Source organism: Crocuta crocuta, unplaced genomic scaffold, assembly GCF_008692635.1.
Source record: "Crocuta crocuta isolate KB4526 unplaced genomic scaffold, BGI_CrCroc_1.0 scaffold529, whole genome shotgun sequence".
NCBI lineage: Eukaryota > Metazoa > Chordata > Mammalia > Carnivora > Hyaenidae > Crocuta > Crocuta crocuta.
The window spans coordinates 385,222-412,859 of NW_027530362.1; the positions used below are offsets into that span (position 1 = coordinate 385,222).

General features: G+C 37.3%; 1 protein-coding gene across 2 annotated transcripts in view; it reads right to left on the reverse strand.

Annotated features, from left to right (window-relative positions):
- PLAA (phospholipase A2 activating protein) overlaps nucleotides 1-27,638 on the reverse strand; it is a 47,850-nt gene that overhangs the window by 15,312 nt on the left and 4,900 nt on the right. For both annotated transcript variants that reach the window (XM_077766089.1, XM_077766088.1), the window contains exons 2-9: nucleotides 23,557-23,750; nucleotides 12,562-12,662; nucleotides 12,351-12,471; nucleotides 9,119-9,286; nucleotides 8,523-8,658; nucleotides 6,611-6,780; nucleotides 2,342-2,499; nucleotides 1,400-1,619 (exon numbers count right to left, since the gene is read on the reverse strand). In XM_077766089.1, the coding sequence (XP_077622215.1) occupies nucleotides 1,400-1,619; nucleotides 2,342-2,499; nucleotides 6,611-6,780; nucleotides 8,523-8,658; nucleotides 9,119-9,286; nucleotides 12,351-12,471; nucleotides 12,562-12,662; nucleotides 23,557-23,750 (1,268 nt within the window). The remainder of the gene's footprint in view (nucleotides 1-1,399; nucleotides 1,620-2,341; nucleotides 2,500-6,610; nucleotides 6,781-8,522; nucleotides 8,659-9,118; nucleotides 9,287-12,350; nucleotides 12,472-12,561; nucleotides 12,663-23,556; nucleotides 23,751-27,638) is intronic.

Consider the following 27,638-nt stretch of genomic DNA (forward strand, 5'->3'; position numbering starts at 1 on the left):
TAGATTCAGTAGCAAATCAGTCTGATAATTCTGTTTAAGTCAATATGCAGGTGATATTAGCTTTATTACGTGAATGGGCAAAAGAACAAGAGGGAGAGGAGACAGTTTAGGAGCATGAAGTATGTGAAAGAAGAAGAAAAAAAAGATCTACGTAAGATCTTAGGGCAGGAAGCGACATGGAATCCTTGTAAAACAAGTAGGAGCACTAGCACTTGAAAAATGACAAGACAAAAACATTAGCAATAACGTGATAATTTCAAAATTTTATTTAGAGCTTGCCCTTGTTCCTAAGAAAAAAGGAAGCATTTTATTGCCTCCTATACCATGGCCTCAGTTCCCAGGACCCAAAACTAAGGTGAATACAATTAGTATTATGATCCATTTCCTATGAATCAGGACTCAGACTAATACTACTAGGATATAATTTACAGACTGGTCTGAGAACCTCATACCATTTATAACATTTTAGGTACTGCATACTATGTTATAAACAACCGACTTAAAATCAACACATGGAATACAAATCACATGTAAACTAAATCTACCTACAGTTCAGCGGTGCCTGGGTGGCTCAGTCAGTTAAGTGACTGACTTTGATTTCAGCTCAGGTCAAGTTATCATGGCTTGTGAGTTCGAGCCCCATGTCAGGCTCTGAGCTGACAGCATGGAGCCTGCTTGAGATTCTCTGTCTCTCTCTCCCTCTGTCTGTTCCTACCCCACTTACTCTATCTTTCAAAAATAAATAAATAAATAGGGGTGCCTGGTTGGCTCAGTTGGTTAAGCGTCCAACCTCAGCTAAGGTCATGATCTTACAGTTCATGGGTTAAAGCCCCACGTTCGGCTGTGCTGATGGCTCAGAGCCTGGAGCCTGCTTCAGATTCTGTGTCTCCCTCTCTCTCTCTCTGCCCCTCTGCTGATCATGCTCTATCTCTCCCTCTCAAAAATAAATAAACATTAATAAATAAACATTAAAAAAAACCCGCAAAACAAAAAACTACCCATAGTTCAGTCCTAGATTTAATGCCCAACTAACCAATTTAGCATTGTGTGGAAAAAAAAAATTTCTATTTACTAAGGTTCACCAAAAACGTATTTTTAAAAAGAGTCACTATATAAGGGAACTTCTAGGTTTATTTTCATTTCAAATGACTGAAGTTTCATAATTTTACTTAGTTACACTGTGGCTGTATTCTTGAAAGTGAGCAATATACAACTGTTTCTATAAACAAAGAATTACTGTATAATTTGAGATTTAAAATATGATTTAAAGTAAAAACCTGCTATAGATCTTACATCTTTGTTTTTATTTAAAAAGCTTATGATAACAGATGTTTAAATACATTAAAAAAATCAACCAATGAATTAAATATAGAAGACTTAATATAAACCGTAAACTTACCTGTAAAAGGATCTGAAAAACTGGTGTTCCCAAGTCCTAATGTTTGACCTTTCGTGTTATCAATAATAAATTTAGCCACCTGATCCAAAAACATGGGATTCAAATCATTCTTCTGTAAGAAGTTGTATGCAGTTAACCAAGGATCATCACTGACGTTATATGGCAATTTATATGATGGTCCACCTTCATTGACATCAATTGAGAAAACATAATCAAATTCCTTCAATAGGAACACAAAAAGGAGATAAGTGATTACTAACTTATCTGTTCAGATTAATGGCATATATATCACGGATGTTATGTGTCCTTTATTTTATAATAAATATTATATTTATTTATAACAAGTATATTTATATAAGCATTTCATAACAAAATTATAATCCTTAAACTGTCTCCAGAGTGTGATGTTAAAATCTGCCACTTGGTATGTAAGGATTGATAACAACCATCTGCGTGTGCTGCAGTATTTCACTGGGAATGAGGCTGGGAATGTATTACAACTGCACATAAATTCTAAGGCCAAAGGAGGGTTTACAATTGGTTGATCTTAAGGCCAGAAGTATTAGCTGTTATCATGCCTCACTCAGCAAAACATGCTGGCATTATAAGCACTGCCACACAGGGGCCCTCATGTCCTGCCAAGTTAAATATAGCGAGGCAGAAAGCATTGACTGGAAGGTGGTACAGAAGCTCCTAATCCAAAAGAGTTGGGAACAGTTTACACATAGAAAGTACCAAAATAGTGTCTAATCTATCAAATATGGTAAAAGATATGTTACAAGTCAATTTCAAAGCAGGGGAAAGAGAGAATGCTTCCCAGAGAAATGTATTTTTAAATGTCAAAACACCAAAGAAAATTCTAGGAGTGGGGGGAAAAGGGAAAAGAAAACCTTTGTCTAATGCTTTAAGACAATGGTAATTAGAAAGTACAAACTGACATACTTTTCCTTCATATAAAACTTTTCCAGATGTTTGCTGATTAGCACCAGATGAGCCAACAACATCACCAATTTTTATCCACCTCCTTTCACTAACACTCCACTGATAGGCTTCAACTTTCTCCCCATCTTTGATTAGACGAGTCTGTCCTTCTCTAGTACCTTAGAATCAAAAGTAGAAAAGCATAGTAAAAATGAAAGACATAGATTAAAAATTCTTAACTTTAAAATTTATACGTAAAGAGAATATGTATTTTGTTAAACAGGAAATTTTATTAAAAAGCTCCATTGCTTAAGCATCTGAGACTCGGTTTTGCTCCTTAGGTCAAGATCTCATGGTTCGTGTTTGAGCTCCACATCCAGCTCTGCACTGAGAGCACAGAGCCTGCTTGGGACTCTCTCTTCCTTTCTCTCTGCCCCTCCCTCACTTGTGCGCACACTCTCAAATATAAAATAAACATAAAAAAATGTTTACTCTGCTGGAAAGTGGCCCAAAAGATAATAATGGTTAAAAGGAACCTTTGTTAAATAGAAGAAAGAAAAGAAGGTATATTTCTACTAGAAAGTAGCTGGCCCACTAAAAATAAAACAAGTTTTATTACTATCTTCTAACATTTTCATTTTAATCTACGACTCTCTATTTTACCAGATTCTCAGGACAAAAAGTATAAAAGAGTCTGATTCCTTTCTCTGAATCCCATGGGCAAACCTTTAGCAAATTCTATCAGTTCCATCTTTAAACAAGGTCTAAAAAATTATCTCTTCATACCATCTCCATTGCTACCCAATGCTACAAGCCACCTTTGTTTCTCAGTTGGACTGATTCAATGGCCTCCTACTCCTGCCCTGGAACTCTGTATAGTCTATATTCAATGCAGCAACCTTAAAAATTCTCTCAAAGGTTGAAGTGTTCCTGACACTCCTCTGTTGGAGACCCTCCCATGACCTCCCATCTCTCTTGGTCAATGCCTAAGTCCTTGGAGTAGTGTACAAGGCCAAATATATCATCCCTTCTGTCTTCACTTTGCGCTTCTCCCCTCAACCCATCTCCAGACTTTAGCCATGGAGTCTTTACGTTGGCTGTTAATTGTGCCAATGGCACTCTTTGCACAGATGTTGGCAAGATTTACTCCCTTGCCTCCTTAAAGACTTTATTTGAACATCACAGTCTCAGCAAAGCCTACAGTGACAGAAATAGGCAGGTGTCCTCCAGAGATTCACAATTTTGCTCCATAGGGCAAAGCTATAGCTGTGGCCTTAGCAAGGTGCAATCTCTAGATGCGACTTACTGAGAAAAGGTCTGTGGAATCTGAATGGGTGTGATATGTGCCAGTTCTAGGCCTAGTCAATCTTCCTCTAACCTTCTCTTTTATCTTGTCTGATGGTTGAATATCTCTACCCAAGAGGACCTTGTAAGCTACAAGTTGAAGATGGTGGTTTCTATCAGCCTGGGTTCCTAAATGACCACAAAGAGCAAAACTGCTCTACAAACAAGCTCAACATGGGGTGCGTGGGTGGCTTTGTTGGCTGAGTAACCAATTCTTGATTTCAGCTCAGATCATGATCCCAGGTTTGGGATAGAATCCTGCGTCAGATTTCACACTGAGTGTAGAGGCTGCTTAAGATTCTATCTCTCCCTCTGCTCCTCTCTTCTGCTCGTGTGCACACTCCTCTAATATAAAAAAAACCCCAAAAACAAACAAAAAAACCCACCAAACATGTTCAATATACCCTGTCATCAAAGGAACTTTGCACAACAAAAAAAGTCTTGTATTAAGTCACTGAGGTTTTAGTTTACCTGTAATAGCGACTAATGCTGTCCCAAGTATTATATATTTTCCAACCATTGTATTTAAAATTACAAAACACCTCAACTCCTGAGTTATGTTTCCCATAGTACTTATCACTGACATACTTATATATTATTTACTTTTTAACTATCTGTCTCCTATAGAATATAAATTTGTAAGAACAGAAATATTTGTACCTTTTGTATTTGCTATATTCCCCAAAGCTTAGAACAATGCCTGGCACACACTAGGCAGTCAGGAAATATTTACTGAATGTTTGTGTGTAGAGTGACAAAAAGACTAATTTTTTGCAAAGAAATGTAAGAATATTAAAAACATGACACTATAATGCATTAGTTCTCAAACTTTTGATTTCTTTTGACATTTATTTATTTTTTGAGAGACAGGGTGAGGGCAGGGGAGGGGCAGAGAGAGAGAGAGAGGCACAGAATCTGAAGCAGGCTCCAGGCTCTGAGCTGTCAGCAGAGCCCAAGGTGGGGCTCGAACTCATGAACTGCAGATCATGACCTGAGCTTAAGTCAGATGCTTAACCGACTGAGCCACCCAGGTGCCCCTCAAACTTTTGATTTTAAGATCTCTTTATAACAGTCATAAAAGTCACTCTGAAGCCCAAGGAACTTTTTTAAATGTGGGTTTTATCAATTGATTTATTGGGTTTGAAATTGAAAATAGAGTAAAAAATACATTCACTTAAAGGAAAACAATAATAGATCTATTACATATTGAATAAATAATATGAAAATTAAGAATAGCTTTAGAAACTTACTGAGAAGATTGATATTGTTTTGTATTTATAAATCTCTTTATTGTCTCTCTTAATAGAAGACAGCTGGATTATCACACCTGCATCTGCATTCAATCTGTTATAATCTGTTCTTCTGTTTGAAGTATATAAAGAAAATCTAGCCTCATACAGATAATATAGTTGAAAAAGACTAGTTGAACAGCTTTTTTAGAAAACTGTGAATATTCTACAAATATTCTTTTAAGGTTACAATTTAGAATCTGCAACCATCAATGCATTTTTCATGCTCTGTTAAACACTAAAATGCACTGGTCTATCTCACAAGCTCCTGGGAGTAAATACAAATTTTCCACAATTTCAATATTCATTTGAGTTTTGAATTTCATCTTTGGCAATAAATCCTGTCAGTTGCTTTTCAATCTTTTTTTTTTTAATGTTTCATTTATTTCTGAGAGAGAGAGAGAGAGACAGACAGACAGCGTGAGCACAGGAGGGTCAGGGAGAGAGGGAGACACAGAATCGGAAGCAGGCTCCAGGCTCTGAGCTGTCAGCACAGAACCCAACATGGGGCTCGAACCCACGAACTGTGAGATCATGACCTGAGTCAAAGTCAGATGCTTAACTGACTGAACCACCCAGGTGCCCCTCAGCTGTTTTTCTAAATGTGACATGGTCATTTTGCTAATTTTCAAAAAAATATCTTCCCCAAATCCAAGCTTGAATAACTATAGTTAGTTGTTCTATGAATAAATATGGCACTCCATGAAAAGTTCAGCCCCCAACACAAAAGAATATTTGTATTTATCCCTGAGACACAGAATCAGAGGAGTACTCAGGAGTACTTTATGTGTACTTTACATTTTGTGAAGCAGAGTATTAAAACAGACGTACTAAGGCTCGAGATGTAGTAAATTTATTGTTAATGCTTCCTCAAGGACATTTTTATGGGCAAATGGCTTTTCATTTTTTTCTTTTTAACTACAACTGCATGCCAGTGAAGAGCATAATAACTACCAGAACAGTCTGGTATCACTGCCTTGATTTGTGTACTAAGAAGCCTGTGTTGTTGTTTTTTTTACCCAGCAGTGCTTTTGGACCATAAGTTAACATAGACCATGTTAACATAGTGGAAAAGTCTAATAACAGCTTAATATTATTAAATTAGTTGGATCTTATGGACATGCTGAAGCAATCTCAGAATTCTCAGGGGTCCATGGACGAAGTTCTAAGAACCACTGATATAATGGATCAGGGATATATCAAATACAAGATTCCATCTGGAATAACTACTGTCTTCTGACCCAACTCATTATGGAGACATTGCTTTCTTTGAACCCATTTTCTTTTTTAAATTTTTAGTCTATACAACCTGTCTCAAGGAATCCAGTCAACCAAAGGTATTAAATGAGTGACTTTTGTGTACCTATTATATTTGAGCTAAGTATTAGGAGACATATTTAAAACAAAAACAAAGATTCTTGTTTACAGAGTTCAACTCAAAGTCTGTGAGACGAAAAGAAGCAAGAATATGGTTTCTCATAGTGGTTAAGTGTAATAGTAAAAGTTCTAAAAAAATCCCTATCTAGGAATGAGAATAACACTTAATGACTAGCAAAACAAACATTTCTTTCTTATCATATAATCTCATCATTCTTATTATTCCCAAAGGTAAACATGGTAGCATTTTTTTTAATACTATATACACTGAAATATTTACCAGGTTCATTTAGATGTTCCCTCCCAGGAAGCTGCTCAGCATTAATGTCCCCTAAATCACCAGTTTTGGAATCAATGGTTGCCTGAGAGAGTTCTTTTTCAAAAGCCTTGATTTCCTCAGCACTTGCTGTCCGATCCTCTGATTCTGTAAACACTCTAATGATACCATCACTATAAAGAAAAACAAAGTGATTTAAAGTCACTGCCATAATGTATTAACATTATCACACCTAAATGATCCAGAGCAAAAACAATCTATTTGTGAATATGAGAAACATTACTATGTATTTATGGTTGAGTAGAGCACTCTGCTGACTTCACACACTATCCTATGCTGCTTTCTAAAGTCGTCTACAGAATAGAAAAGATTATTTAAGGAAAAAGTCACTGACAAAAGGCAGAGAAATATGTATCTAACACAATTGTGAGTTCCAAGTCAAGTATTTACCATCATAAAAATCTGGAGCTATAACATACAATTTAATATCAGTATTAAATTAAATAGGTACAAGAGTATTAAGAAGGGTAGTGGGTTGATTTGCTTTACAAAGGGCTCAAATATCCAACATAAAGCTTAGAAAATAGCAGATGCTCAATATCTGTTCATTTGGAAAGCACAGAGTCTGTTTTTACTATGCCATTAACCAGCAATGTAATTCCACTCAAGAAGAAAATCACCTCGCCTTAGACAAGATGGCAATCCCAACCTCTCGTCTTGGCAAATGACTTCACTTCCATCACTTCTAAATTCTCAGGTAAGAGAGGCAAGTTAGCCACTTTCAAACGTACTAATCCTGCTCAATTCTACAGAGAACTTTGTTTCTTACATAACCTTCAATTGACAGAAACTTTATTTACCCTTTCAAACTGTTTATTTTTCTTCAACTTTAAATATGCTTAGGAGGAAAATAATTTAACCAACAAATCAACCTTTGATGCAGCCAAAAAGTAAAGTACCTCCACTTTACTAGACCTGCCATCCCTTAGAGGTTTTGCTTTCTTTTTTTTTCTGCCTCCCACGCCAGATCCACTGGCTTGAGGGTGGTTCATCACTACTTGGACCTCAGAAGTCTAAAACTGAGGTCATCACCTTCTGCACCAAACCAATTCTCCCACTTCTCCAATTTAATCAATGCAATCAGCAAAAGCTTGAAACTTTATGTTTTTCTTTCATCCTTCTTCTATCTTTCCTTTGCAGTATCTCATATTTTGGCCTCTTATCCATTAGCACTGTGGGGACAGTATTTCATAACATCACACCCCTACTACTGGAACTTTCTAATTTGCTTTACTGCCTAGTATCACCACTAGTTAAATCCAACCTACAGAATTAATAATTCACAGGTTATTCTCTAATTATGTCACTTCAAGAGCTACAACTCTTTAAGCACAGAATCTAAAAACTGCCCGGCATTCAAGATGCTCCAGTTATACTCACTCCACTCTACTGCCTTTGCCACCTTACCAACATCCCCCACTATTCCCCAGCAGGAGTCTTCTGCCATGCTCCTTCATGTCACACACACATCACTTTCCTCGTCCTGCCACACCTTTACTTATACTGTTTTGTTCTTGAGAGAAATTCTCATTTCCTTTCTTACTCGTTATTTTTCAACATTCAATTCAAATTTTGTCTTCTTCATAAAGTTTTCCCACATTAATCTCTACCTTCCCCAGCTCCTTCTGCATTCGATGTTTTGACCATACAACCAGAAGCACAATACTGTTGTACTATATTCATGTACCATTAATGTGTAAAAGCTGTTATGCCTAATACTGTTTTTTCAGTACAGAAAGGTACTGAAATATCTCCCAATTCACCGTAAGTTCCTTATGACTTATTTCAGTGCAGTCTTAACAACTACCAAAGGCCTACACACATAATATTTATTGACTGACTAGAATATAAATACCTCGCACCAACCACAATGTCACCATTGTCTAGAACACAGCAGCACCATATAGACTGAGCTGGAAGTCGGATTGTCTGGGCACATTCCCCGCGTTTCCAGATTCTGAGAGATCTGTCTTCTGCTGTTGTCACAAAATCTAAAATTAATGAATATAGGAAAAACTAGTTTGAACAAATAAAATTAAGTCCATTTATATATTATCACCTTTCTAGGGAGGCATAATGACTTTTATAAACCCAAAATACTTTAAAATTATAGTTTTACATTTTATGTATGTTACTTATACCAAAACAAGTTCAAAAACCTATTTTCTATATTTCACACTTACATATTATATACTTTGCACTAATATATTATACAAAGTCTTTCCTCAAACACCCAAAACTATTTGAATAACCATCAAGGGTGAATTGATACAAAGATGATCACACACTTTCTCCTTTACAAGAAGATCCTTATGAAACAAAGCCACTAAATTATTCAAGTCACAGTTAGTAAACTGACTTAAGTAATGACCCCTCCTACTCCCACCTCAAGAATGGAATGGAACAAGGCTCAATACAGAATTTTAAATACATGATATATGCTAGTCTTACCTTTACAATTTGGAAAGACAGATATGCTATAAATATAGTTGGTATGTCCATAATATACTTCAAGACATTCGCCAGTGATTTGCCACTTTCTAATACTAGCATCATTTGCACAGGAAAGAAATTCTGTTTCACTCAAAATTGCTAAACCTCGTACACAGTCTTCATGCCCTATATGAAGAGAAGAATAATATAAACGATTAAGATGGATGATTTGACTGATGGATATATGTAGTTAACTGTTAGTTAAAACTTGTAAAAAAATATGGGGCGCCTGGGTGGCTTAGTCGGTTAAGCGTCCGACTTTTGCTTGGGTCATGATCTCGCAGTTCGTGGGTTCGAGCCCCGCGTCGGGCTCTGTGCTGACTGCCAGCTCAGAGCCTGGAGCCTGTTTCAGCCTGTGACTCCCTCTCTCTCTGACCCTCCCCTGCTCATGCTGTCTCTCTCTCTCTCTCCTAAAAATAAATAAAACATTAAAAAAAAAATTAAAAAAAAAAACGTAAAAAAATAAAAAACTTATAAAACTTGTCAAGACGCCTGGGTGGCTCAGTTGTTAAGCATTTGACTTTGGCTCAGGTCACGATCTCACAGTTCATGAGTCTGAATCCCACATCAGGTGAGCTCAAGCCCCACTTTGGATGAGCTCAAGCCCCACTTCAGGTGAGCTTAAGCCCTGCTTCAGGTAAAACAAGGGCCCCACTTCCCTCTTTCTCTCTCTCTGCCCCTTGTGGGATTCTCTCTCTCTCTCTCTCTCTGCCCCGGCTCACTAGTACCCTCCATAAATAAATAAACAAACAAATAAATAAAACATATCAGTGAATAGTAATAACTGATTTTCATTATTTTTCTGTGGAAAAGACTGGTAACCAAAATTTGTATTTTAGGTTTGGCAACATTTTTTATTACCAGTCTTCGGAAGTTATTTCACATTTATCTTCACCAAATTATTTGTTTCCTACAACTCTCCAGAAATAAGATTCTAATCCCAACAATTGTCCATTTTTTAAAATGTTTTATTTATTTCTGAGAGACAGAGTGTGTGAGCAAGGGAGGGTCAGAGAGAGAGGGAGATACAGAATCTGAAACAGGCTCCAGGCTCTGAGCTGGCAGTCAGCACAGAGCCCGACGCGGGGCTTGAACCCTTGAACCGTGAGATCATGCTCTGAGCCGAAGTCAGATGCTTAACTGACTGAGCCACCCAGGGGGCCCCCCAACAATTCTCCATTTTTACCTGCAATTCATTTTCAACCCCAATAACAATAGTTGGGAAGCATCATAGCATATAAAATATTCAAATATGACAAAGAGTAATAGCCTCTAAATTTTTTACCACATAAAACTGAAATTAATATTTATAAAGTACTAACAAAAATTAAGTTAAATTATAAAAAATTTCAGTTATTTAGGAATTTGAAATAAAAACCATCATAAAAAGTAAACTTTGGAATAGGTTGAGAAAGATTAATTTATCTGAAACCACACAACTAACGGGAAACTACAATAATTCATGTTTCCTTCCTCATAATCCTATTTCTTTTGATTCAACAAATCATAACTTCTCCCCTCTGGTTCAATCAAAACACAAATATAAAACCAAACATCCCTGCTTTATCAACAGAAACAGTTTATAATATATACAAATGCAGGCACTGAAATTATACAATAAAAATTAACAACTGATTCTTCATTTTTATTTATTTTAATGTTTATTTCTTTTGAGAGAAAGTGAGAGAATGCAAGCAGGGCAGGGGCAGAGAGAGAAGGAGAGAGAATCCCAAGCAGACTCTGCACTGTCAACACAGAGCCCAATGCAGGACTGGATCCCACGATGAGATCATGACCTGAGCCAAAATCAAGGAGTTGGAATCATGACTGAGCCACACAGGCGCCTCAATGATTTTTTTTTTTAAAGGCAAGATTTTTATGGAATAAACTTCCTGTATTATATTTTTAATTATGTAACTCAAAAAATACATATATTCCATTAAACAAAGGATTTAAAATGTTTTTTTAAAGCTTCATAAAATTCAATTTCTCTCAATGTTAATTGAGGCAGTACAGAAGATACTACATTTTTTTTTTAGGGGCAGAATATTTTCTATAAAGGAGATCAGGAATCAAACAATTTCCCATGCTTGGGGTACCTGAATGGCTCAGTAACTTAAGCAACTTACTCTTGATTTTGACTCAGGTCTTGATCTATGGTTCGTGGGATTGAGCCCTGCACTGGGCTCTGAGCTGACAGCATGGAGCCTGCTTGGGATTCTCTCTCTCTCTCTCTCTCTCTCTCTCTCTCTCTCTCCCTCTCTCTCTCTCTCTCTCTAGCCCTCCCTCAAGTGCAGGTATACCTGCTCTCTCTCAAATAAATAAAAACTTAAAAAATTTACCATGCTCTGTATTTGGTGATTTAGATTAGCTATCAAAGATTAATAACAACTTGAAAACATATATTGTACATAACATAGGGATGCTTAGTTATAACTTGTCCATCTATAAATAGTTTTATCTTCACAAAGGGACTTCTTGCAGTATTATCCAGAGTAGTGATCAACTTTAAAAGAGAAAATAAAAGAAAGGAAAATCAACGAAAAGATTCACACCAAAGTGGTACCTGGCTGGCTCAGTCAGAAAGCATGTGACTCTGGATGGTGGGGTTATGAGTTCAAGTGCCACGCTAGATATAGATATTATTTAAATAAACACAACTTAAAAATTTTAGTGCTGCACAAACAAATCAGCAATACTAGTATTAGTCAGCACATGCCTTAGCATAGGAGTTATTTAATAGGTAAGATTCAAAAAGACTACCCATCTAAAACCACAACATAAGCTTGAAATTTGTTATTATTAAATAATGTACTTCAGTATTCATACAATACTCATGAAGTTTTCCTCCCTATATAAAATTAACAGTACTGAGCCACTATCAAGCCACCAGGCTTATGGTTGGACGTTTCAGGCTGAACTTGTTAAAATGACAGCCAAAAAACCCTTCAAACCATGTTATAAGCTCATCAAGTAGCCATGTGTTAGTCTGCATCTGGTCATTTTATGAGGTTTCATTATACCTTTTAAAAAGATTTTAAATGTAAACTGTGAGAAAACATTTACTCAAATGTTTTATACACTGATGGTTTCTGAATACCATTTTCAAGCTTCTAAACTTTTGAGAAAACCCCATCTGCGTGAATACGAAATGATGAGTTTATAAAAGTTGTCTACACTCTGACCTTACCTGAAAAAGTCCTCTCGCATCTTCCAGCTTTCCACAGCTTAATAGTCTTGTCTGCTGATCCAGTTAACATTAAGCCCTGTTCAGGTAAGATCTTTACGGCCCATACTGCAGCTGTATGACCCTGTGAGTGAAATGGGAATGAAATTAAGTTGCCACAGAATGAGCATATTTAATTATTATCTAGAACATTCACAAAGAACTACTACTCTACCTGTAAGGTCATCATGCACTTGTCATTCAGCCACACTTTAGCAGTGGTATCCCATGAGCCACTAAGTAATGTCCCAAATTTTCCAGACGAAAGACTACAAACTGAAGGAGAAAAAGGCATTAGGCATTAATACATTGTTGCATAAAAAAATGTTCCACCTTGCTAGTTATTAAAGCATTGCAATTTTAAAAACACATGAACTAACAGTAACTTGGCCAGTTAAGGTTTAACTCCATGGAGATGCAGAGTGCAATGGTCAAGGGCACAGACTCTAAGCCAGAATGCCTGGGTGCAAGTCATAGCTCTGCCACTTAGGAAGTGTCTGACCATGGGATAACTCAGATTCCTCATCTGTAAAGTGAGGCATCTGTAAAGTGAGGGAACAGGATCAAATGGGCTGCACAATGCCTTCTGGTCATAAAAAACTACATAGAAAGATAATGCGAATGATTTTGAAATGCTCTTTTTTTAAAAAATTTTTAAATGTTTTATTTATTTCTGAGAGACAGCATGAGCAGCGGATGGTCAGAGAGAGAGGGAGGCACAGAATCTGAAACAGGCTCCAGGTTCTGAGCTGTCAGCACAAAGCATGATGCGGGGCTTGAACCCACAAACCATGAGATCATGACCTGAGCCAAAGTCAGACACTTAACTGACAGAGCCACCCAGGTGCCCCTTGCAATGCTCTTTATATAGATATTTTGTTAAAATGACCAAAAAAACCCCCCAAAAACAAAAACCCCACTAGAGGCCAGCTAAATGTTCAACAGTAACAGAATAGGTAATTAAATGTCTTATTATCTTAATGTAAAATTATACAAGCTAAAAATTAAATGTGTGAAAAATTATTTAAAAACACAGAAACAAAAAAGACAGAGTTCTGTTTTTTTAAGTTTATTTATTTTGATAGAGAGAGAGAGCGAGAGAGTGCATGTACACACACAAGCAAGGGAGGGGCAGAGAGGAGAGACAGAATGTCAAGCAGGCTCTGCACCACCAGCCCAGAGCCTGATGTGGGGCTAGAACTCTTAAACCATGAGATCAAGGCCTGAGCTAATATCAAGAGTCAACTGCTTAACGGACTGAGCTAGCCAGGCACCCCCAAAAATGGCAGATTGTTCACAGTAAAGCTATGATGGTATTAATCTACAAGGACAGAGAACACTGTAACTGATTTAGCAAAACGAAGAACGTTATAATTTAAACACCAGAGAGAGATTAGAATCCAGTGATTCCCCCCAGGGAACTCTTATGAGACTCAATGTCCAGCCACTAGGTTTGTGGAGAATGGGGCTAGGCAGAGGATGTGAAATGCTAGATTTCTCCTAGCAGCCTCCAGTGTCAGCAAGTACATCCTCACCAGCTGCAGGCAATGGGAGGTTTATTCTCCGGAGGAACTGAAGCACAGTTTGCAGACTCAGGCAGTCTGGCAAAATAAAGGTCTGGAATAAGAAGCCCCGTGAAACACAGGGAAATAAATGGAAAATCTACATCCTGAAATGAGATACCTATGTGGTTCCTTTCTCCGACAATACCATCAGACAGGCATATATTCCCCTCTGTCCAGGCAAGAGGGAGGAGAAATCTGCTCTAGAAGACTAAATAATGCTAAAGAACTTCAGATAAGGACATGTGAGAGGGTTTCCTACCTAAAAGGTCAGACTACCAGCAGAGCACCTTCTAATGAAGCCCACCAATCACCCAGCTTCATCTACATTAACTAAAAAATTTTCAACTTCTTTATACTTTATTTTTAAATATGAGCTGCCAATTTAATGTCAACATTTTATAAAAGTCTCCAACATGAAAAGAGAAAAATCAAAACAAAGCAACACAAAAATAAAGGGCAAAGGTTAGGCAATCCAGAAGAAACAAACCCAATTTCAAGAAGTAAAAAACCTCCATAGAACTTTAATACTATAATATTTGCAAATAGGTAAGATATATACAAAGACATACTGAGAGGACAAGAAAAATAAAAACTAAAAGTAGAAAATCAAATCAAAACTAAATAGCACTACGGAGAAAAAAAAAAAGTCTCTCCCGAGAATTAGATCAAAGAGACAGACCACAAAATAAAAAAGTTTAAAAAGTTAGGAAATAATTTTACAATGTTCAATATCCAACGAACAAAGATTCCAAAAAGAGAAAATAGGGGGCAGGGCAGATATCACAAAAAATAGTACAAGAAAGATTCCCAAAAGTGAAGGACATAAATGTTTGGATTGAATGAACCCACTAAGGTGTCAAATGAAAGACACTTTCAGAAACAGACACAGAAATGCATTGTGAAATATTTTCTAACATCAGAAATAGAGAAGAGCCTAAAAGCTTATAAGAGGATCAGGCACGTGACCCATAGAGAAATGGGAAATCAGAACAACATCAAAGTTTTCAATTAACACAATACACTAAAAGCCAATAGAGCAATGCCTTCAAAATTCTGAGATTAAATGGTTTTAGTACAGGATTTTATATCTAGCCAAATTAACCATCAAATGTAAGGATAGAATAAAGCCACTTTTTAATATGTTAATATAAAATACATTTAGCCCCTGTCACAGCTTTCTTAAGAAGCTGTAATACACCAAAATGAAAAAGTAAGTTAACAATGACAAAAATATGGGAATTTTTTTGAGGAAATATATTGGCAAAGGGGAATCCAGAGTGACATCAACCCAGAGCATCAATCCAACAGTAGGCCTGATGAGGAAAATATGTTTCCAAGAAAAACATGGAACAGATCAATATTGTGGTGTGTGTGGTAGCCATTAATGATATTCATAAAATATTTTCTGCTCTTAATCTTCTAAACAAATGGTAATATTGAACTTCCCCAGTTCTTCTGGCTTTAGGCAAGACACAAGACCTGTTCTGGCTTTGAAAACTGAGTGAAATGTTACTTGCCGGGAGAAGCTTTAAGGACAGGTGCACAGTTAAGCCGTGTTCCCTCCCCACTGCTTCACGGTCTGTGAAAGCACATGTTGAAATGAAGCCTCTGTCATCCCAGATTCCTGAATGATTATAAGGAGCAGAGGCCCCGCTGCACTGCACTACATCTCTAAGAAGCAAAGCAGACTTATTGTGTTAAGCTCCTGAAATTCTGGAGTCGTCTGTTACCACAATGTAATGTAGCCTACCTGATTCAGAAACCAGTAGCGCAAATGAGACACCGCTAAAACAAAAATTTTTAAATGGCAGCTGGTGGGGAGGACACTGTAACAGAAAATGGAAGTTTGGTAATCCTTAGGCAGTGAGAGCAATTTGTAAAACTGCTGCTGGCAAAAACTGAAGACATAATAAACTTGTAGCTCTGAAGAAAGAGGTTGGAAAATGGTACTTCAATGATAAGCTGTCAGTTACTATCAGCTACATGTAACTAAGTACTAAACTAATGGAATGAGGGGCACCTGGGTGGCTCAGTCAGTTAAGCATCCAACTTTTGATCTTGGCTCAGATCATGATCTCCTAGTTTGTGGGACTTAGCTCCATGTCGGGTTCTGTGCTGACAGCGTGGAGCCTGCTTGGGATCCTCTTTCTCCCTCTCTCTCAAAATAAATAAGTATATAAAAACATTAAAAAATAAATAAAAGAATGGAATGAGATGAAGAAGTGGCTGGTTCTCAAGAAGGAATGGAGTTCAGAAACTTAGGGATTAAGAGCCAATTGCTTCTGAACTCCAAATGATAAAATGTGAACCTAAGAAGGTCTTTGAGCAGCAAAGGACAACTGAAACTCAGTCATGCAACAGGGACAAATAAAACACATGGCTAGCATGCACTGTCGGTGTGCATTTATTTTTTTAACGACTTATTTTATTTTTGAGAGACAAAGAAAGAGCACGAGCAGGGGAGGGGCAGAGAGAGAGGGAGACACAGAATCAGAAGCAGGCTCCAGGCTCTGAGCTGTCATCACAGGGCCCGACATGGGGCTGAAACCCACAAATTCAAGATCATAACCTGAGCCGAAGTCGGACACTCAACCAAGTGAGCCACCCAGATGCCTCGTCTAAATGGATTCTAAGTATATTCAAAGCAAAGAAAATTAGGTTTTCACCAAGCAAATAAATGCCCTAAGCTGGGCAAAGAATTTGACTGTGCAGCTTTACTACTGAGGTCTGATAGGCTCAAGACTTCAGTAGTAAAATCTAGAAAGGGAGGTAGGAAAAGAGGAAAGGAGGGGGGGAAATGCAGCAAATCCAGTCTACAGTTGAGGGTATGGCTACTGACACAGAGGTCTGACTGGAATCAAATAGGCAAGAAGCCTAACAAGAGAGTTGCATTGCCAAGAACTAAAAAAAAAAAGAAAAAAGAAGTCTGGGACTGTTCAAGACTTAAAATGAACCCTATGGGGCGCCTGGGTGGTTCAGTTGGTTAAGCGTCCGACTTTGGCACAGGTCATGATCTTGCATTTTGTGAGTTCGAGCCCCACGTTGGGCTCTGTGCTGACAGCTCAGGGCCTGGAGCCTCCTTCAGATTCTGTGTCTCTCCCTCTCTCTGCCCCGCCCATGCTCATATTGTTCTCTCTCTGTCTCTCAATAATAAATAAAAATGTTAAAATTAAAAAAAAAATTAAACCCAACTCCCATAGGCAGGAGAGCTGAGAAGGCTGCTTAGTCTCCAAGGAGGGTATACATCAAGGTGTCCAAGGAGAGTAACAGAAAGGAAAGAATACTCCAGAGGGCCAAAGTGGAGCTATGAAGAACAATGGACTGGGGAACCCCTTTTAGAGACCAAAGGGAACAGAGCACAAAAATCTCTCCACTCTCCGAGTAGGCAGGTCCTTGGAACAGCCACCTGTCTAGATGTCAGAATGAGTACATATTAGGAACCGCTGTCTTGCACTGTTCCTTCTCCTGAATGGCAGTATTTGCTCTGATTACCCTACAGCTCCACAACTGTATACTGCCTGAATGGATGACAGAGAATGTGCATTTTTAGCCCACAGACCTCTGACATTAAGAACTGTATCTGGACTTGATGTCGGAACACCTGAATATCACCTCCCTGATTTAAAATACTGTCACCCAGAGGTTCTTAACTTTGGGATGTGGCTGCAAGTGCCTGGGAATTTTGGCTTGTCTGGCATTGAAGAAGTGGGTATGTTCCACCTGCACAAGGGAGGGCAAGCTGAGTAACTCATAACCAGACGCAGACTGTAGTTGGTAGCTCGCCCTTAAGAGTGCATGACGTTAGGCACAGCAAACAATTCATGCATTAATCAACAGTCTGAACAGTGGCTGACACTTTCAGGCATATGCTTTTTTTCTTTTTTAATGTTTGTTTATTTTTGAGACAGAGACAGAGCGTGAGCAGGGGAGGGGCAGAGAGAGAGACACACACAGAATCTGAAGCAGGCTCCAGGCTCTGAGCTGTCAGTACAGAGCGCGATGTGGGGCTCGAACCCACAAACTATGAGATCATGACCTGAGCTGAAGTCGGACACTTGACTGAGTCACTCAGGCACCCAGGCACATGCTTTTAAGAGTTAGTGTATTATCAATCACATTGCCTTTTTACTGCTGCAACCAATCACTGCACCGCAGGTAGAGAGAAAGCCCCCATCAGCCTGGGTCCCTGTGAGACTGATGAGCAGACTCCCCTCACTAATCCATGGTGAATATATACGGTGAGTGAGAAATACTTTTGTGGGATACCACTGAGATCAGGGAAGTATTTGTTACTATACCATAACCTATTCTGACTCATTATATGTTAGAATATTTAAAAAATGTAATAGGCATTTAGGAGACTTCCTGCAACACTTGTAAAATATCAGCTACAGTTACTCAGAAAATTCTGGAAACAGAAAAAAGGGGTCATTAACTTTAGGAAAAATTTTTTTCCTGCATAAGAATAGAATTTAAAAACTATATATGCATTGATTATATTTAAATAAACATTCCCCAAATTTTGTTACCTACTTTGTTCCAAAAAACTTTTAAGTGACTTTTATAAACATATACATTATAATAAGATAAAAATTAAAAATAAGTAGAAAAGAAAGTAGGGCAAAAGGAGAAAATTAGTATGTAAAATATAAAGCTGTGAACAGGTGCTGGTGTTGGGCTTCTGCAAAGAAGCAGAAACCTTTATTTGGTAATAGCACCTAGGAGATATAGAGTCCTTACCATGTGCCAGACACTGTAAAAAAAAGTACATTATATTCCACAAGAACCTCAGGAACTAAATGCTATTGTTACTCTCATTTAACAGATGCAGAAACTAAAGTTCAGAGAAATGAAATTATTTTAATCTTTAAAATAAAAAAAAATAGTCAGGAAATAGTTTTGGCAATTAGAATAGGAAATATCTTCTGTGGACATATTACCCATTCTTAGTCATAGGGACAGATATTTAAAGAGATTACTATACAAACAAAAATACGATTATTGTATTTGAATATAGAAATCAAAGGGAATTTTTCCATTCATATGAAAAGTTGCTTTTCAAACTATTATAAATTTTTAAAAATCAACTTAAAGCTTATGTATCATGAAGTGCCTGGGTGGCTCAGTTGGTTAAGCGTCTGATTTCAGCTCAGGTCATGATTGCATGGTTGGTGAGTTTAAGCCCCGCTTCAGGCTCTATGCTGACAGCTCAGAGCCTGGAGCCTGCTTTGGATTCTGTGTTTCCTTCTCTCTCTGCCCCTCCTCTGCTTGTACTGGCTCCCTCCCTCTCAAAAATAAATAAACATTAAAAAAAAATTTTTTTTAAATGCTTATTGTATCATCAGTTGTCCTTTAAACTCAAATGCTCAGAAGGGCAGTAAATTCAACTTTTGATCCTTATATTATTCACATACAAATCTAAAAACAGAAAACCGTAAGTTCTCAGGATCTGGCTGAGTTTTAAAAACTTTCTTCTTTCAGATAATCTTATTTTCAGATAATAATAACTTACCTCCAAAAACGTATACCACATTTCCTAATGGATAATAGTGAATCAAGCTGAATTTACAATATAAGTCGCAGTTTTTAAATCTTTGGGAACAGGAGGCTCTCTCATAAGAAGATTTAGCTACCAATTCCAATTTTCTTTTCTAAATGTTTCATTTTGATAGCTCTAATTGGGAAAGCTCTTTATATTCTCTCAGAGATCAGTGTAACATATAATTCAAGAGAAACGTTTTAGAAAGCACAGAAAATGTCTTTCTTAAAATTTCTTTCAAGATCAGCAGAAATAATGAAATAAAAAATAAATCTCTTTCAATAAGCATAAGGAAGCACTTAGCTTTGAATAGGTAGGGGTAAAAAAACCTTAAAATATCAAATAATGCAACATAAAATTACTTAGAATTGCAATTTATAGTGTAACTGGGAAGTGTTAAACATATAATATCAACTAAAGAACAGTACTACTCTATTTAAAGAATAAAACTTGGTCTAGAAAGCTGCCAAAAAATGACATAAGAATGTCAATCATTAATTTTTTCACCTCTACTCACTAACATGGTATGTACGGTATGTCAAAAAAAAAAAAAAGAAAAAAGAAAGCACATGACATTTGGCCTCTAAACCATCAAGCAAACTAACAAAGTTAACAAAAGATTGCCTTGTGGTAAAATAGAAATGAATCAGGCAAAAAAAATGCCCTCCAAAATTGAAGCAGTATTTTTACAGAGATTTCTATGAGATCATATGACACTTAAAAGATCAAGACAAATATGATTACATAAAAATTGACTTTTCAAATGTGCAAAGTAAAAAAGATAACAAAATGGGAAAAATTTGTAATTTATATGAAAGGGTTAATAATTCTAATTAAGAGCTTCAAAACTGGCCAGTAACCCAATATTAAATTGGGCAATTTTTAATATAGTTCATAGGAAAAAAAGGGTAAAAATTCCTTCCATATATGAAGATGTCATCCTCCATAATAACAGAAATGCAAATTTCCCCCATACTAAAACATCACTTTTCTTTATTATTTTGGCAACAATCTAAAAATCTGACAACATACTCCATCGGTAAGGGAAATAGGGACTCTTATTTGGTGCTTGAAATGCAAAAAAAAAAGTTACAATAGCTAATGAAGGGATTCAGAAATACCTACCAAAATTACACATGCATTTACCTTTTGATCCAGAAATGAATACTATGCCTAAGTGACACTTCCAAACTAACAAAATGACAGATGCACAGAACCATTCATTATGGCACTATCTGTAGTAGAAAAGATTGAAAACTCAGATGTCCATCAAGAGGGGACTGGTTGAATAAGCTAAAATTGCCATAGTACAGCTAGCTAAATATTGAATTATAATGCCACTGTAAAAATGAATGGAGAAGGTTTCTATATAGCAATAAAGAGATCCCCAAAAGTGGTAATATTATCAAGCAAAAATAGGAAGGGCGGAAAACTGCACAGAGAATGTTACCTTTTATCTAAGAAAGGAGCAATATAAATCTATATACATATCTGCTTTTATTTTTAAAAAGAACAAAGTTAATAAATATGAGGAAAGGGACGGTACAAGAAGGCAATACAAACTAAATCTAGACTTCTTTGAATATACCTTGTTGAGTTGTTTTTCCTTTGAAACTATGTAAGCTTTATAGAATTACAAAATAAGATTAAGTTTAAAAATCCTGTTGAGGGGCGCCTGGGTGGCTCAGTTGGTTAAGTGTCTGACTTCAGCTCAGGTCATGATCTCGCGATTCGTGAGTCCGAGCCCCGCGTCAGGCTCTGAGCTGTCAGCACAGAGCCTGGAGCTTGCTTCAGATTCTGTGTCTCCCTCTCTTCTCTGTTCCTCCCCTGCTCATACTCTGTCGCTCCCTCAAAAATAAAGAATAAAAAATAAAATAAAAATAAAAATCCTGTTGAGCACCATTACAACCAAAACTGAGGTTTCCAGTTATCATTTTCCACTAAAAAAAACAAAAGCAAAAAACATGGGGCTTCTTGGAGAAATAGATTCCAAGGTATGCATAAAGTGAACCTGGAACATTCTGTAGTACCAAAAACAAAGAAGACTGCTAAAGGTCTTATCAACAGGCCACAGGGGCCAATGTTAAGAGGTTTCCAATATGGCCAAATATGGGACAATCTGAGAATGCAAAAGAAACACGAAGCCAACTCATTCTGAAAATCAGTAAAAGAGGTAGAAGAGGGGGCATGGCAAGCATTTAAACTATCTTCCGTGTACAAAAGTCTCACATGTAACCAACAAATTGATAGGGGAAAAAAAAAGTGATGTCAGAAAATTATAGTTAAAAAAATGGTAGCTATTAAATGCAAAAAAAATAAAGGCAGAGTTAGAGTATAATAATTTTTCAAATCTTAATGAAATACTGGATCTGTGTGTGCTCATCAATACATGCTAAAAACCATGACATAAAAGATTAGTGGGAACTTTTATAATGAATAAATGATACAACACTTGAACCCACTAGTTTATCTTAACATCACAAAGAGTTATTAAGTGCCTTTTAATGTGCTACAATAGAAAATACACAATACTACTTATAACGGGTACTTGCTAAGAACTTGATTCTGAATCTGATTAAGCTTCTAGATCTGACTAATATCTTCTAAGACACTAGAATCCATAATTCTCTCCAAAGGGAGAGAATCCATAGATTGAAAGCTGGGTCACAGTTCAAACAAATTGTAAAAAAAAATTTATGAGACAACTGGGTATAATTTGAAACTTCATTGGATATTTGATAATAAACAATTAGGTTGTGGTTTTTATTAGGTGTAGTAATTAAAAATAATAATAATCCCTATTTTTTAGAAGGATCAGCAAACTATGGCCTATGGGCCACCTGTTTTTGTATACTGCACAAACTAAGAATTGTTTTTACATTTTTAAGTAATTGAGAGAAAAAAATTAAAAGATATTTCTTGATATGTGAAAATTATGACATTAAAATTTCAGTGTCCATAAATAGCTGTTTAGTGAAATACAGATATGCTCATTCATTTTTTTTCATTGTTCATGGCTACTTTTGTACACGACGACTGAGACGAATAGTTGTAAAAGTGACCATATGGGCTGCAAAGCCTAAAATATTCACTATCTGGCCCTTTACAGGGAAACTTTGCCAAACCCTGTTTTAGAGTTACATATTAAAGTATTTACAAATGAAACAGTATATTGGAAATTTATTTTAAAATAATATTGTAGAAGATGGGGGAGATGAAATAAGATAGGCCATGTGTTGATAATCCATGAAACTATGTAAATACATGGGTGGAAAAGATGGTCATTCCTTTATGTATATTTATATTTAACTCATAAAATATTTTGTCTCTACTGTTGTATACATTTCAAGACTTCCTTAATACAGTTAAAAAAGTCTGTATCACTCAGTATTAAAGATTTCACATACATACACACAATACATCTTACAAAATTTTTTAAAGTTATTAAGTTTCAAGTATTTATAGGCTATACTATTTGCTTATAGATCCAGATACATAAAAAAATTAAGTATACATGCTGCACTGATTAAGCATATTTTAAGCATATTTTATAAGAAAGAGCTGTTAAGCCACATACAAATTCAGGTGTATCAATCAGAAATATACATAAACCATAGAAAATAATATTCATAAGTATTAAAAACTCTTTGGTTATGATACCAAGATCCTAAACACATTTGTTCTGGGTCTTCAATGTACTGCATGAATACAGATAAAACAACCATAAGATGAAGAAATACTCTTAGTCTTTCTGAGCAAATGAATTCCTTGCACAAAAAAGTTGAAAACCAAAGCCACAAGGTATATTAAAATTATACAGCTTCTTCCTTTTTATAACTGAACACTGTATCATTTACATACATAAACATGTCAACCTTTACTGATGACAACACTAAATTTGTGATACAATTTACAGAACAATGATGATCCAAAAAGGTTTTCACCACCAAGCCATAGCTATAGGTAAAACAAACATAGAAATAGTATGGAATACAGATACGTGAATTTTATTTTCAAAAGGATGAAACTTCTTCAAATAGAAAAAAAATCGAGGCATTATACTCACCAGTATTTTTGTGACCTTTTAGTGTATAAAGTGGTGCTGGACTTTCCAGTGAGAAAATACAAATATTGTGGTCATTTCCTCCAGTGGCAATTAATCCATGAGGGTACATATCACTTGAAGGTATGATGCATACACAAGATACAAAATTGGAGTGGCCACTCATACAGTGCATTTCTGTAAAGCCCCTGTTAGGACTGGAAAGACATGGTAATGAATAAGATACACATTTGTCCCCTGATTTAGCATAGGACTTGAGTTGTCAAAGTACTCATTTGATTTTAGTGTATAGGTTTTACTTTAGGGACCTACTACTTTAAGGATCTATTTGTTTTGTTTTGTTTTTAAAGTAATTTCTACACCCTACGTGGGGCTCAAACTCACGACCCTAAGATCAAGAGTAGCATGCTCTGATTGACCCAGCCAGGTGCTCCAAGAATCTACTATTTTATTTATTTATTTATTTTTAATGTTTCATTTTTATTTCTAGGAGAGAGAGAGAGAGACAGCGTGAGCAGGGGAGGGTCAGAGAGAGAGGGAGTCACAGACTCTGAAACAGGCTCCAGGCTCTGAGCTGGCAGTCAGCACAGAGCCCTACACGGGGCTCGAACCCACAAACCACGAGATCATGACCTAAGCGAAAGTCAGACGCTTCACCGCCTAAGCCACCCAGGTGCCCCAAGAATCTATTATTTTAAGTTAAATATTAAACATCTAATTTTAGGGGCTCCTGGGTGGCTCAGTTGGTTAAGTGTCCAACTTCAGCTCAGGTCATGATCTCACGGTTCATGGGTTCAAGCCCCGCGTTGGGCTCTGTGCTGACAGCTCAGAGCCTGGAGCCTGCTTCGGATTCTGTGTCTTCCTCTCTCTCTGCTCCTCCCCCCATTCATGCTGTCTCTCAAAAATAAATAAAAGTTAAATTTTTTTTTAAATATCTAATTTTATTAGCTACTATTGAGATTTACATCAGATTAGAAAAAGTTTAACTAGCATTTCATTGATAGGCATATGTTAATTAACAGACAGGATTGGGAAGGAAAGAAGTATTGTAAGTGGCTTTTTCTCACACTCTGTCTTCATTTCTATTCATCTGTGACTGTTACCCTCAGAAATCCCTGGTAAAGTGAAACATTCATACAATTAGGATAACGAAGTACATTATCAATAAGCCTCAAACACAGTGAGGATATTTTCACACTATGAAACACCCATTAGTATAGTATATGCGTCTAAATCACTAGACTATCAATCATTCTCAATATGCAAGCTAAAGGACAGGAAAGAATATTCAATGGAAAAAAGACAGCCTTTTTAACAGATGGTGTTGGGAGAACTGGACAGCAACATGCAGAAGAATGAAACTAGATCATTTTCTCACACCATGCACAAAAATAAACTCAAAATGGATAAAGGACCTGAACGTGAGACAGGAAACTATCAACACCCTAGAGGAGAAAGCAGGAAACAACCTCCTTGACCTCCACCGCAGCAACTTCTTACTTGACACATCCCCAAAAGCAAGGGAATCAAGAGCAAAAATAAATGATTGGGACCTCATCAAGACTAAAAGCTTCTGCACAGCAAAGGAAACAACCCACAAAACTAATAGGCAACTGACGGAATGGGAAAATGACATACTGCATAGTTGCAAATGACATTATCAGATAAAGGGTTAATATCCAGAATCTATAAGGAACTCACCAAACTACACGCCCGAAAAACAAACAACCCAGTGAAGAAATGGGCAGAAGATATGAACAGACACTTCTCCAAAGAGGACATCCAGATGGCCAACAGACACATGAAACGATGCTCAGCATCCCTCCTCATCAGGGAAATACAAATCAAAACCACACTGAGATACCACCTCACGCCAGTCAGAGTGGCTAAAATGAGCAAATCAGAGAACTCTAGATGCTGGCGAGGATGTGGAGAAACGGGCACCCTCCTACACTGTTGGTGGGAATGTAAACTGGTACAGCCCCTCTGGAAAACAGTGTGGAGGTTCCTCAGGAAACTAACAATAGAACTCCCCTAGGACCCAGCAATAGCACTGCTAGGAATTTACCCAAGGGATACAGAAATGCTGATGCATAGGAGCACATGTACCCCAATGTTCATAGCAGCACTCTCCACAATAGCTAAAACATGGAAAGAGCCTAAGTGTCCATCAACGGACGAATGGATCAAGAAGATGTGGTTTATCTATACAATGGAATACTACATGGCAATGAGAAACAATGAAATCTGGCCATGTGTAGCAACATGGATGGACCTTGAGGGTGTTATGCTGAGCGAAATAAGTCAGGCAGAGAAGGACAAATATCGTATGTTTGCACGTATAGGAGGATTAGGAGGAACTTAACTGAGGAACAAGGGGGAGAAGAAGGGGGGAAATGGTGGGGGAAAGGGAGAGAGGCAAACCATGAGAGACTCTTGAATGCTGACAAAAACTGAGGACTGATGGATGTGGGGGGGAGGAGGGATGGGCATGGAGGAGGGCACTTGTGGGGATGAGCACTGGGTGTTATGTGGAAACTAATTTGACAATAAACTATTTGTAAAAAAAAAAATATGCAAGCTAAAGGAATACAGGGATATATAAATGACTGCTCTAGGGATACAGCATACTAATAACTGCATTTGGGTTTAGAAAGATTATTAATTTGTTACACACATCACTCAGCATTACTGCCTTATATGACAAGACAACGGATTACAACCAACTATGTGGAAGGCAGTTAACTGTTGAGAGAAATATAAAGGATTATATCCCCGATTCAAGCTAAATCAAAAAGTTTGCAGTGTAGTAGAAGGAGACGGGACAAGTGCACATGAAGAGCTAAGACTCCCAGATAAACACACATACACACACATTTCAAAGAAAAGCATAAACCCACAAGGCCAGGAAGAAGAAGAAGAAGAAGAAGAAGAAGAAGAAGAAGAAGAAGAAGAAGAAGAAGAAGAAGAAGAAGAAGAAGAAACAGGAATACAAATTTGAATACTGAAAGTTGATTGAAAAATAGTAGAGGCCATAGGATATCTGAGAAAATTGAGGTTTTTTTTTAAAATAGCTTATTGTCAAGTCGGTTTCCATATAACACCCAGTGCTCATCCCCACAAGTGCCCACCTCCATGCCCATCTCCCCCGTTCCCCTCCCCGCCACCTCCATNTCTCTTTCTCTCTCTTTTTTTTTTTTTTTAAATGTTTTATTTATTTCTAGGAGAGAGAGAGAGACAGCGTGAGCAGGGGAGGGTCAGAGAGAGAGGGAGTCACAGACTGAAACAGGCTCCAGGCTCTGAGCTGACAGTCAGCACAGAGCCCGACGCGGGGCTCGAACCCACGAACCGCGAGATCATGACCTAAGCGAAAGTCGGACGCTTAACCGACTAAGCCACCCAGGCGCCCCAACTCTCTCTTTTTTTTTAAAATGTTATTTATTTTGAGAGAAAGAGTGCACAAGCAGGGGAGGGGCAGAGAGAAAGGGAGAGAGAATCCCAAGTAGGTTCTGTGCCGTCAGCACTGTGCCTGATGCAGGGCTCAAACTCACCAACCCTAAGATCATGACTTGAGCTGAAACCAAGAATCAGACATTTAACCAACTAAGCCACTCAGGCACCCTGCGAAAATTGAGTTCTAAATCAGGGAAAATAGAGGGCCAATCTACCAATGAATCCCTAAAAAGCGAAGAATATTAGTAGCACTATGTACTCTAGAAATGGGGACCAAAAGAGTTGGAATTAGAATAAGGAAGACTACTGAAAATCTTTAGAATCAGTTGGAAGCTGAATTAAATGAAAAATCTTCAAAGGAAGGTATTTGGTAGTAACTATTTTTAACTTGTCCACTTTATTTTGTTGTGTTCTCTTTTTAAATGTGCTTTTAGGGGCACCTAAATATAGACTGTCTTCCAGAAAGAAAAAAATAATAGTTCAGGAAACAGAATGACTTCAGACTTCTCAAATTTAACAGTAGAGGCTGGGGTGCCTGGGTTGCTCAGTCAGTTGAGTGTGTGACTTAAGTCATGATCCCAGGGTTGTGAGCTGGAGCCCTGTGCAAGGGAGGGGGGGGGGGCCAGGTGGCT